Source organism: Neoarius graeffei, chromosome 16 (genome assembly GCF_027579695.1).
Source record: "Neoarius graeffei isolate fNeoGra1 chromosome 16, fNeoGra1.pri, whole genome shotgun sequence".
NCBI classification, from domain to species: domain Eukaryota; kingdom Metazoa; phylum Chordata; class Actinopteri; order Siluriformes; family Ariidae; genus Neoarius; species Neoarius graeffei.
In genome coordinates, this window is record NC_083584.1 from 13,271,096 (window position 1) to 13,283,692 (window position 12,597).

At 42.9% G+C, this 12,597-nt stretch overlaps 1 protein-coding gene across 2 annotated transcripts in view; it reads left to right on the forward strand.

Annotated features, from left to right (window-relative positions):
* ptger1c (prostaglandin E receptor 1c (subtype EP1)) overlaps positions 1-11,828 on the forward strand; it is a 39,085-nt gene extending 27,257 nt beyond the window's left edge. The window contains exons 2-4 of one of the 2 annotated variants that reach the window (XR_009656780.1): positions 4,575-5,504; positions 7,921-10,635; positions 10,715-11,828. Coding sequence is in view for 1 of the 2 variants with exons in the window: in XM_060942527.1 (XP_060798510.1) it covers positions 4,626-5,504; positions 7,921-8,217 (1,176 nt within the window). In the remaining variant the exon portion in view is untranslated. Of the gene's footprint in view, positions 1-4,574; positions 5,505-7,920 lie in introns of both variants that reach the window. The other variant, XM_060942527.1, reaches the window with a different exon arrangement.
* Positions 11,829-12,597: the final 769 nt, after the last annotated feature.

The following is a 12,597-nucleotide window of genomic DNA, read 5'->3' on the forward strand; positions in this document are numbered from 1 at the left end:
CTTGTGTAATACCAGAAAAATTCAGTTGAAATCAAGCCATCTGAGGCAAATTGGTCTGCCTCTGAAAAAACTTGGCATTTGGATTTCCCGGGAAACATTGATTTTCATGACGTCACGTGCAGGACGCCTCCTTCTGAATCCTACGTCAACACTGGTTTGTTTATGAGAAAACGACCTGGAGGTTTTCTACAAATTTCTTCAATGTTATCGCGTAATTATTAAAATGGTTAACAGATGTATCGTAGGAGGGTGTAGCAACACCAATCTTGATGGGATTAGTACTCATTGTTTCCCAAAAGACCTGACAGTGAGAGAGAAGTGGGAGCACTTGGTCTACACAGGCTGTGCACTGAAACTGTGCGAGCTCACGCAGCCTGCTGGCGCTTCCGCAGGTAACGTCACGAATCTGGCTCCAGACTCCCTTGGGATTTTTCCAGACGCGTTTTGTTATTTTATTTTTTTCTGCTGTAGACAGACGGCCTTGTGCAAAATTACCCTTCTGGATGAGTGTGTAAAGGGACATACTTTCATATAAAAAAAACAAAATTGGTCCAGAATATGCACTTTAAGGTGCTCAATAAATAAATGCTAAATAAAGACAGTCTATTGTAAGATGTTAAGAAATAAGAACTAAATAAGATAAAAACTAAGCTAAAATAAATAAACAACTGTGCAGGTAAACAAATGTGCAAATTAGGTAAACAATAAGATAAAATAAAGAAATGTGCAAATCAGGTAAACAACTGGGGGCAGAGTAAATGGGGTCACTGGTCTTGTTTATTGAGGTGGGGGGGAGAGTGGGTCAGGAGTCTGAGGTATGATACTGGCAGGGGGGCAGAGGTCACTGGTCATGTTTATGAGGCCAGCAGCGGTAGGGAAGAAACTGTTTTTGTGGCGTGAAGTTTTGGTCTTGATGGACCGCAGCCTCCTGCTGGAGGGGAGTGTCTCAAAGAGTTTATGTCCGGGGTGGGAGGGATCAGCCACAATCCTTCCTACCCACCTCAGTGTACTGGAGGTGAACAGGTCCTGAAGTGAAGGCAGGCTGCAGCCGATCACCTTCTCTGCCAAGCGAATGATACCCTGTAGTCTACCCTTGTCCCTGGCAGTGGCAGCAGCGTATCAGATGGTGATGGAGGAGGTGAGGATGAACTCAATGACGGCTGTGTAGAAGTGCACCATCATTGTCTTTGGCAGGTTGAACTTCTTTAACTGCTGCAGGAAGTACATCCTCTGCTGTGCTTTTGAGATGAGGGAGCTGATGTTCAGTTCCCACTTCAGGTTCTGGGTGATTGTGGTGCCCAGGAAGTGGAAGGACTCCACAGTGTCCACTGGTGAGTCATGCGGGGTGATGGGGAGAGGAGGGGCTGGGTTCTTCCTGAAGTCCACAATCATTTCCACTGTTTTTGCAGCATTTGGCTCCAGGTTGTTTTGACTGCACCAGGTCACCAAATGGTCGATTTCCCACCTGTAGGCAGACTCATCCTCACCAGAGAGGAGTCCAATTAGGGTGGTGTCATCTGCAAACTTCAGGAGCTTGACAGACTGGTGGGTGGAGGTGCAGCTGTTTGTATACAGGGAGAAGAGCAGAGGAGAAAGAGCACAGCCTTGGGGGGATATGGTGCTGATTGTCTGAGTGTTGGATACATGCTTCCTCAACCTCACTTGCTGCTTCCTGTCAGTCAGGAAGTCAGTGATCCACCTGCAGGTGGGGTCAGGCACATTTAGCTGGAACAGTTTGTCCTGTAGTAGAGCTGGAAGGATGGTATTGAACGCAGAGCTGAAGTCCACACACAGGATCCTGGCTTAGGTTCCTGGGGAATCCAGGTGCTGGAGGATAAACTGGAGGACTGTGTTGACGGCGTCGTCCACAGACCTGTTGGCTCTGTAGGTGAATTGCAGAAGGTCCAGAAGGGGGTCTGTGATGGCTTTGAGGTGGGAGAGAACAAGGCACTCAAAGGACTTCATCACCATGGAGGTGAGGGCAATGGGTCTGTAGTCATTTAGTCCTGTGGTTCTTGCTTTTTTGGGGATGGGCATGATGGTGGAGTACTTGAAACAGGCTGGCATGTGGCATGTCTCCAGTGAGGTGTTGAAAATGTCTGTGAACACTGGAGACAACTGGTCGGTGCAGTTTCTCAGGGTGGATGGAGAAACAGTCAGGTCCAGCTGATTTATGGGGATTCTGTCTCTTGACCAGTCTACTGACATCCCTCTCCTGAATGGTGAGAGGTGCAGTGGGGGAGGAGGTGGAAGGGGCCTTTGATGTGGACAGAGATGAGGAGGAGCGGGCTCCTGAAGAGAGGGGGGAGGTGGGGGTGTTGGGTTGGGGGTGGTGATTGTGGGGGGAGGTATCAGGACTGTCCCATTGTTTTTCAAAACGGCAGTAGAAGGTGTTAAGGTCGTTTGCAAGGTGAAGGTTGTTGAGAGTGAGGGGGTTTGGGTTTGTAGTTCATGATTTGCCTTAAGGCCTCTGCATGCTCTTGCGACAAGGCTTTCACAGATAGCTTTTCGCAGACAGTTGTAATTTATCGTTGAGCAGGGAGTAATAGGCATGCACGATGTTATTCACCACCACAACGCAAGGGGGTGCGAAGTCGCGAAATCGCTAGGAGTAGTTGGTGGGTGTGGTTAGTGGAGTGTTTATCCTCCGGTTACTTATAATGACTAGAACTGGAGTCGTATAGATGTACGTACTTCCTCACTTCCTCGATCAACCGTGCTGCTCCATCTTCGCTCGTGTTTTTAAAAATGGAGGTCGTGAAAACAAAACAAACCAGGAAAGTAGGGAAGCGGAAGTGCATGTACAGCGGATGTAGAGTGGACCAATCAGAGCCCTCTTGTCTGCGACGCTGTCTGCGACGCTGTCTGTGGTGGTCACAATTTTTGGGAGGTGCGCACAGAGTGTCTGCGAAGGGGGGGCTTCGCAGACACCATCTGCGACGCCATCTGCGAGGACTGGGTTGTCAGCATAAATTGGCCTTTAGCCCTCTTCAGACAGATATACAGTTGTCCTCACAGAAGCTGATGTATGAAGTCACCACCTCTGTGTACTCATCTAAACTGTTTGTGGCTGTCCTGAAAACATCCCAGTCTATTGAGTCCAGAAATGCCTGAAGGTCCTCCACAGCCTCCTTGCTCCACTTCCTTGATGTCCTCACAACAGGCTTGCTAAACTTTAGCTTCTGTCTGTAAAAAGGGATTAGGTGGACCATGACATAGTCAGAGTGGCCCAGTGCAGTAGGAGGGACAGCGTGATAAGCATTGTTAACTGTTGTGTAACAGTGATCCAAAACATTCTCTTCTCTGGTCAGACATTCAATAAACTGTTTGTATTTGGGGAGTTCATGGGAGAGATTACCTTTGTTAAAGTTGCCAAGGACAATAACTAAAGAGTCTGGGTTGGCCCACTCCACACGCACTATCTGGTCGGAGAGTAAGCGCTGTGCCTCCTGCACGTTAGCTTGCGGTAGAATGTAAACACCGACCAGAATGAATGAAGCGAACTTGTAGGGGGAGTAAAAGGGTTAGCAGTTAATGAAAAAAGATTCCAGATTGGGAGAGCAGCGTTGATGGATCACAGTCATGTCGTTACACCAGCCACTATTTGTGTAAAAATAGATTCCTCCACCTTTAGTTTTGCCAGAGAGTTCCATGTTACGATCCGCTCTGAAGAGTTGGAAGCCTGCCAGCTGCAGCGCTGAGTCCGGTATCGATTCATACAGCCACGTGTCCATAAAGCACAGAACGGCCGACAAAGAATAGTCTCTGTTTTTTTCCCAAAAGTAGCTGGAGTTCATCCATTTAATTGTTCAATGAGCGCATGTTGGAGAGATATATTCCAGGCAGCGGTGTACGGTGTCCGTGCTGGCAAAGGCGCACAAGCCCTCCAGCTTGTTTACCTCTCCTCCGGTGTATCACTCTAGCAGCAGCAGCGCAGGTGAGGGCACCTTTGACCAGAATGGACAATAAATCTATGGATGGTGGAATGAATGTAGGAAATAAGTCCACTGAAGTTGTTTCCCTGATGTTCAGTTCTTCTTCTCTCATGAAAGAAATTTGGGAAGAGTTACATGAAGCACTATTTACAACCAAAACAAGACAACACAGAGTGCACCAAAACTCCGAGGCAGCCGTCCATGGCACAATCTTGAATATCTCCAGGATATTTCAGGATACTCCATTTTTCTCTCCTGTTTCAAATTTGTATCCCACAATGCCTTGCATGAATGGGGAAAGCCCACCACATGATGCATGACGTAGTATCTTGAATTGGGTCATGGTGAAGCAGGAAAAAATAGTGGAGAATTTAGGGCCATGTGGCCCTAAATTCGTTAATTGTTCTATTAAAAAAATACTAATAAAATTGCAAGTCTGTGATTCGAATTCAGTAGCTTTCGGTCCACTAAGCAAAAATAACTGGGTTTCAGGAAAAATTATTTTTATGACCTAAAATTGAAAAATCCGAAAGGCAGTCTACCATTAAGAGGTAACGAAATGATGCATGCAATGACTCATGTCACTGTCTGTGTTAAAAAAAACTACATACAACTTTTAATTTTCTCTTCTTTTTCCAGATGGTGTACATCTGACAAGCTGGCTTCCAATGCTCTGCTGATTGTCTCATCATGGACTTTGTCTTTACGTCCTCCATTCCTGCCATGTGTCAAGACTTTAACCTGTCGTTCTTCTGCCAGCATGATCCAAACTCCACATCACCGTCTCCTCTCAACCCACCAAACTTTGGGATGTCCTACTTCACCATGACCTTCGGGGTCCTCTCCAACCTAATTGGCCTGGCCATCATCTCCGCATCCTACACACGCTTCCACCATCGAGGAAAGACACCTTTTCTGCTGCTAGCATTCGCTCTGCTTCTGAGCGACCTGGCCGGTCATTTAGTCGCTGGCGCTTTTGCCTTGCACCTGCATCTCGGAAGAGTCAGGAGGCAACGAGCATCAAGCAGGGAGGCAGGCGAACCCCCTCAGGTTTTCTGCAAAATTTTTGGTGCCTGCATGGTCTTCTTTGGCTTGACTCCTCTCCTCTTGGGTAGTGCTATGGCCGTGGAACGGTGCATGGGCATCACACAGCCGCTCCAGCACTCTGCTTTGGCCACCACAGCCCATGTTCGCCTCAGTATCCTCCTGCTCATCACCATGGCCTTTAGCTTTGCGGCGCTCCCCTTGCTCAATGTAGGTACCTATGAACCTCAGTTCCCCGGTACCTGGTGTTTCCTTCCGGTACATGGCGCTCTCTCGAGTGCTGACGCCGGCCTGGCATTGGCCTTCTCGAGCCTGGGCCTAGCAGCTCTAACAGTCTCTGTACTGTGTAATGTTGTGAGTGGGCTGACGTTGCTGCAGGCCAGGATTAACAACCAAGGAGCAAAACCGACCACCTCCAGGAGATGCGGATCATCTAGTTCATCTGCGCATTCACTAGATGTGGAGATGATGGTGCAGCTAGTAGTCATAACCCTGGTGTCCTCTGTCTGCTGGAGTCCCTTCCTTGTGAGTGGATCAATTAAATAATAAAGAAGCAGTTTGGAATTTAAAGAGCCCTCTGCTGCCTCTGAGGCACCGTCCACACGTATACAGGTAGCATGGATGCCCATTGACTGGCGTGCTCATATGAGAATTTTCAAGTCATTTTTGTGTCTTCTTGTGGATGGAGATATTTTTAAAATTTGGGGTAAAAACCATATTTTCAAAATTATCCATGTGTGTGTGTGGACAGGGCATGGGGATAATTGCTTTTCGCAAATTGAGGCCAATATGTGATAGATAGATAGATAGATAGATAGATAGATAGATAGATAGATAGATAGATAGATAGATAGATAGATAGATAGATAGATAGATAGATAGATAGATAGATAGATGTACAGTCATGTGACTATTACTCAATTCACTTTGTAACAAGAGGTTCTTCACTTGTAAAACAAAGAACACATTGCAAAATATGTTCACTTTTGTTGCATATAATACCTAATAACTATGAACTATCACTTAAAAATTTACAGACTGCCTCTTTAATGCATTTAATAAAAAATTATAGAAACAATTTTTAAAATGACAAACGGTCCCTTTAATGGATCCAATAATAAAACAATAGAAAATCTAGAGACAGAGCAGGGGGAGGGAGAGAGAGAGAGAGAGAGAGAGAGAGAGAGAGAGAGAGCAAGAGAGAGAGAGAAAATCAGTTTTAAAAATTATAAACTGCCCCTTTAATGCATATAATAAATAATAGAAGCAAATAAAAATATCACAGACTGCCCCTTTAAACTATCTAGTCAAATATCAACAAACTTTAAAAAAATTACACCTTTAATACTCATTTAAACTAAAGAAACAGGTTTGGGAATGACAAACTGCCTCAGTAATGCACCCAATTAAAAAAAAACTATAGAAACACTGTCATTTAAAAAATCTTTAACACATCTAATAAACACTTAAATGTAAAAATTACAAACTGCCACTTTAATGTATCTAATAATAAAACTATAGAAAAGCTAGAGAGAGGGGGGAGAGAGAGAGAGAGAGAGAGAGAGAGAATCAGTTTTAAAAATTACACACTGCTCTTTTAATGTATCTAATAAAAATATTGACAAACTTAAAAATAAAAATAAACAATTAAGCCTTTAGTGCTAATTTAAACTATAGAAACAGGGTTGGGAATGGCAAATTGCCTCAGTGATACATCTAATTAAAAAAAAAAACTACAGAAACACTTTTAAAATGACAAGCATCTAATAAAAATTTAAACACTTAAAAATTACAAACTGCCCCTTTAATGCATCTATTAATAAAGCTATAGGAAAGCTAGAGAGAAAAGCCAGTATCTCACTGGGCTGCGACAGCTTACGACAAATTGCGAATGTCATTCGTGAGAGAGTTTCAAAAGTGTTGAAACATTTGTGGGGCTTCTCAATTTCCTCGCTTGAGTCGTAAAGTGTTGCTCCTTCGTCGCTGAAATTTTGAGCATGTTCAAAAAATTTGTGGGACAAAATTTCTCTCAAAATAGCCGCAAATGCGTCACTGGTGTCGCAAAGCCGTCGCGAACCCTTCTCAAGTCAGTTTCCGTGAGGCTTCCTCTACTTCCCTGCCTGCTGAGGGAAAGCCAGGCTGCGACAGCCTGCGACTAGTTGGAGACACAACAATTGCGGTAAAATATGTGAATATCAATTCAGTGTGATTCCAAGTGAAAATTGTCGCTAATTCGCATATTTTATTGCAATTGTTGTGTCTCCAACTAGTCGCAGGATGTCGCAGCCCAGTGAGATACTACCCAACGAGAGCAAGAAAGAGAGAATCAGTTTTAAAAATTACAAACCGCCACATTAATGCATATAATAAAAAATAGAAGCGAATTCTTAAAAAAAATGCACACTGCCCCTTTAATGTATCTAATAAAAATATCAACAAATTTAAAAAAATTAAGACTTAAATGCTAACTTATACTGTAGAAACAGGTTTGGGAATGGCAAACTGCCTCAGTAATGCAGCCAATTAAAAAAAAACACTACAGAAACACTTTTAAAATGACAAGCTTTAATGCATCTAATAAAAACGTTAACACTTAAAAATGACAAACTGCCCTTTAGTGCCTCTAGTTACATTATATATGTGTTCTAAGTGTTTCAAACATGCAAACACAATGCCTGATTACAAATTAAAAATTATTAATTGCCTCTTTAATATATCTAATAAAAGACAAAGTTTAAATTGACAAAAAGCTCTGTTGATGCATTTACTGGAAATAAAGCATTAAACATGTGAAAAATGCAATGAGGCTTTAACACTTAGAAGAGAAGATAGACCTTTTGCCAAGAGGTAATCTTGGGTGATGGCACTTTAAAGGCAAACAACAGCAACTCGTGTAATCGATGTTCTTGTTATTGTGATTTTCCCATGTTCCTTTGCTCAGATTTACATCTCCATGTCAGTGAGGCAGTTCTACAGAGGCAATACCAATCCAGACCTGCAGTCTGAGCAGCTGCTGCTGCTGGGTTTGAGGATGGCATCCTGGAATCAGATCCTGGACCCGTGGGTGTACATCCTCCTGAGACGGGCCGTGTTGCGGCGAGTGTGTGGTCTGCTTTGGCCCAGCAGGGTCATTGTAACCCAGAGCAGCTTGTGCAGGAGTTCAGAGCAACAGGAAATCCATTTGTATGGACATCAACCTGCTCACACTACATCTACAAGACCAAAAGATGGCTGTTAAAATCGCTAACGCAACACTAATTCATCAATTTGTTCCAATCGTGTTCCTGTACCAAACCATTTCCAAACCATGTCGCAGCAACATGCATGAGGTTTGCGAGCAACGTAAAAAGGACTGCAACCCAAACATTTGCTCTAATATTAAGGCTGACGTCTGAGCACTGGACATCCATTTGCATGGACAACTTAATTTGAGCACTTCTTCCATGGTGATCTTAAAAGACAAATATCTCTGTCAATAATATCCAAGATGTATTTGATAATGAGCTATGTTTTATTCTTTTTTAATGGGCATTTTGGTCTGTTATAACTGTAACAATTTCCGATATTACCCAGAAAGCTATTCAACTACTTGATGATACTGGTGACTGTGTGATTTAACCCTCCATCTCTACTGAAAGAGAATGCTGCAACAGTGCTTTAGTCTTGTCGAGTTCAGCCACCTCCTATTAGTACACTTTACTTCAACAGAACAGGTTCTAAAGCTTCAACTTTCATGCTGATACCATCATCCTCAATCAACACCATGTAAACTAAGCTGAATAACTCATGTAATTGTACTGCATTCTGGATATGGGAGTCCAATGCTGGTTTTTCCCCTTACATCAACACTGGATTTCTCATTAATATGATGTTGAATGTTGCTGGGAAATGGCGAATGAGAAAAGAAGTTGTTGCTCTTTTTGGTTTTAGAAGCCAACAGCAAACCGTTATCCCTTATGTTTGAAACTGTTGAAAATTCATTGTAACTGCATGAAGCGATGTTAACCTGTGACATCGTTGTCATCAGCTGTCCATCGCTAGCAATGATGAGTGCTTCATTAGGATGCGCAGAAATGCAGATGGGCCGTGAGGCCCGCACCAAAGCGACAGAGTTGTCCGCAGCGGTGGCACAAATGGCCTGGTTTCGTGAGCCCTCGTATACTCCCTCAGACACTTGACTTCAATTGCGGACACTGAGCTTTTACGTATGCTTCGCAGTGTTGCACTATCCAAGGCATCCCTTTCCTACATCTGATCGATAACTCCGGCATTCTTCATGTTCCTCTTCAAGACGTCTTTGTACCTCAGTTTTTGTCCTCCTTGACTCCTCTTTCCTCAGCTCAGTTCTCCATCAAAAATGGCTTTGGGTGCTCACATGCCAGGCATGTGCCAGATGTGTCCAGCCCAACAAAGTTGGGAGGCTGTGATAAGGGCTTCCTGCTTACTGTACTGGCTTGCCTGAGGACTTCTACATCAGTGACCTTGTCCTGCCATTTTATTTTGAGGATTTGATGCAGGTGTCGGAGTTGTAACCTGGTCAGTTTTTTGAAATGTTTACGGTAGAGTGTCATGCATTCGGTGGCGTAAAGCAGAGATGGTAAGACTGAGGCATTGTATACTTTCAACTTGGTGGTTCTCTTGATGTCATGGCAAGACCATAGTTGCTTTTGTAATGCATCGAAGGCTTTGGTGGCAGCTTGAATCTGGCAGTCTACCTCCAAGTCGGATGAGTTTGTGTTGGTAACTGCACTGCCTAAGTAGATGAAACTCTCAGAACTCCTAAGAGGCATTCCATTGACCAAAATGATGTTGTTTGACATTGCCTGTGGCTCAGGAGAGGGTTGGTACAGGAGTTCTGTTTCCGTGGTATTGATTTTCAATCCAAAGAGGGTTGCAGCTGTGGCAAAACGATCAATGATTTCCTGCATGTCATCCAGATGTGGTCTGATTTCAGCTCTGATTTCAGCAACAATTGCAGAAAACAACAAAAGTGAAAAGAGCACTTCTCAATTCTGTACAAATCAGGTATGATGCAGTAAAGTGAGAAATCCAAACTTAGAATCCTTGAACCAATCCAATTAGTCCCCATTTGCTGTTTGATGCAAAATGAAAATCGAAGAAAAACATATCTAGTCATATTTGACCGCTCATTAAATGTGTAGAGACATTAAGAAGAAAAAGAAACAATGGAAAGCTGTAGCAGAGATTGCTTGTTGGTACCTCTGATGAGCGTATGTACCGTAGCTAGTATAGTTATCCTGCTTAGCTAATCTGGCAACAAAGTTAGTACAAATCCTAGCACGTAACATATAATTCAAACAACCAATTCTCACACTGATTAGTGTGTTATTAAAATAGTTAGCATTAGAAGCTATGTATCAATCGATTCGATGTTCATCCTTCGGGGTTGAAGATGACCATGACTTCAATTTGGTGGGTGGTGATTGTGGGTCTGGAGATGACTGATGAAGCCAATTCAAGCTTTGAAGGTATGCCCACGTGCCAACATTTCACATGCCAAGTTTGAGTACCATCAGTATCTTTTTGTTGTATTTTGACAGCTGAGTGGGATCCCCGCCAGCCACGATGTACTCGCCAGGGTGAGATGAAGCAAGCTATATTTGAGGCACCTTTTCTAGCCCCTTCCTCCATGAAGGTGAGCAGAGTGAATCCTAAACAGGGCTGCTCAGACACCCAGGCGGCTGCTGAACTCTGCTGTTGATTTGTTCTAGCAGGGAGTGACCCTATGCCCTGGGCCACCTGTCTGCAGGTTCATCACTACAACTTCCAGTGTTTCCGCACCTGCTGCTTTGCCACATGTCCATCGCCACAAGACTTGAATTTGAATTTATGACTTGTGCCTGACTTGGATTAGAGTGAGGGAGAGTTGCACAGCTGTCAGTCTCACTCTCTCGTCCCACCCTAACTGGGTCCAGGGACAAGAGAGAATCAAGATGGCTGGAGCTAGGTCAGGATGCAGTGGATGGCCAACAGTGTTCTATGTGTTGCACTGTGCCCTGATCGCCCTCCACAAATGCTTTGCTGGGTCTGCCTTCCTTCCTATTGAACCACCAGGTGGGGGTCTCCTCCACACAGTTTGCCGAGTCCAGTCTTCGGTTGTAACCCTGGCCAGGGGGAGCGAGGGGTTGCTAGTGCTTGCTCAAGGCATCACCCCAGACTAATGGAGGGAAGGAGACGTCTTACTACTCCATTGCACGGCGATCAAGTATGGCACATGCCTACTGCCCTAGAAGCTATATATAGCTATTAGGCATGTAACAATATATCATGCGATGATACATCGTGATAAAATTTATGATGATTCAAATCAATAAAATAAAAAACGAATCACAATTATTATTAGGTTGTGTAATCTCTTCATTTTTCCTAGCTGTAATTGCATTGTTCAGACAGCAGAGGGCTAAAATAGCAAGAATACACATGGCTTCACTGTTGACAGAAGTAACACAGCTCCAAACAATGCTGTGTAAACAAACAAACAAAAAAAAAGATCTAAAATGTGAAAAGAGCTGTTGTTCAATTGACTATACAAATAGATTCAACAAGAAATAAGAGCCATCTTTTAACAGACTGCCAAAAAAATAAAGAAAAGCGAAGAAAGGGAGGGAGTTGTTTTGCATTTAACCTGACTACTAGGAATGTTTCCAACAAGGATTTTGAAACAGTGATGCTTTGACAGCCAAAATATTTTGGTGCTGCGAAACTTTTGACACTTTGCTGAACTACAACATCTGGTGGTTAATACACATTCCTACACCAACTGTTTCATCCTGAAGTTTTGAACATTGCCATATCAGTTTCAGATTAATTTGTATATATTGCATTATTTTTCACCTTTATTCACATTGAACGTGTATGTTTTCTTCACTTTCTAAATAAAACCTTCATTGCACCGTTTGTTGGCTATTCCTTTTATTATTATTATTATTATTATTATTATTATAATATAAAACTTTAAGGCTCATAATATTAAATTGAAATGTCATGCAGAAGAATGAATATGCTTGTGTTCCTGATTATGCAATAGCACAGACATGCACATTCAAGAAAATTATTTACTCTGCTGTGCTGGGGCTTAACTCTTAACTGGCTTCTTTTTTGGCTCCCCAGCTTTTAAAAAATATGCTCACATGGAACGAATGTGGCAGTGAGCCAGATATTTACTGGCCAGAACATGAATAATAATAAATTGCATTATATCACCTCATCAAAAAATTCCTGTGCAGGGATTGGCCAAGGATGGCTCACATGACATAAAATAGTTCCACCATTGATTAAGGAACACATCTCGTGACATCAAAAATAAGAAAAAATGGATATGGTGTGAGTCAGTCATAATATATCTTGGATATACCATGAACTGACATCACAGTTTCAACCTGTACGGCAGACTCGAGTCTATTTGTTTTAACAATAAAGACAGACAAAAATAGAAGTCATTAATACAATCGAAACAAAAACATTAACATTTCAGCCAGGGGGATTTTCAACTGAACACGTTAAAATAACCACACAAATCAATAGTTTTAACAACTTTCTGATTTTGTGAGTCAGTAATTGTTTTTTTATGTACTGCTTGGTCTCTTTTTCAAATACC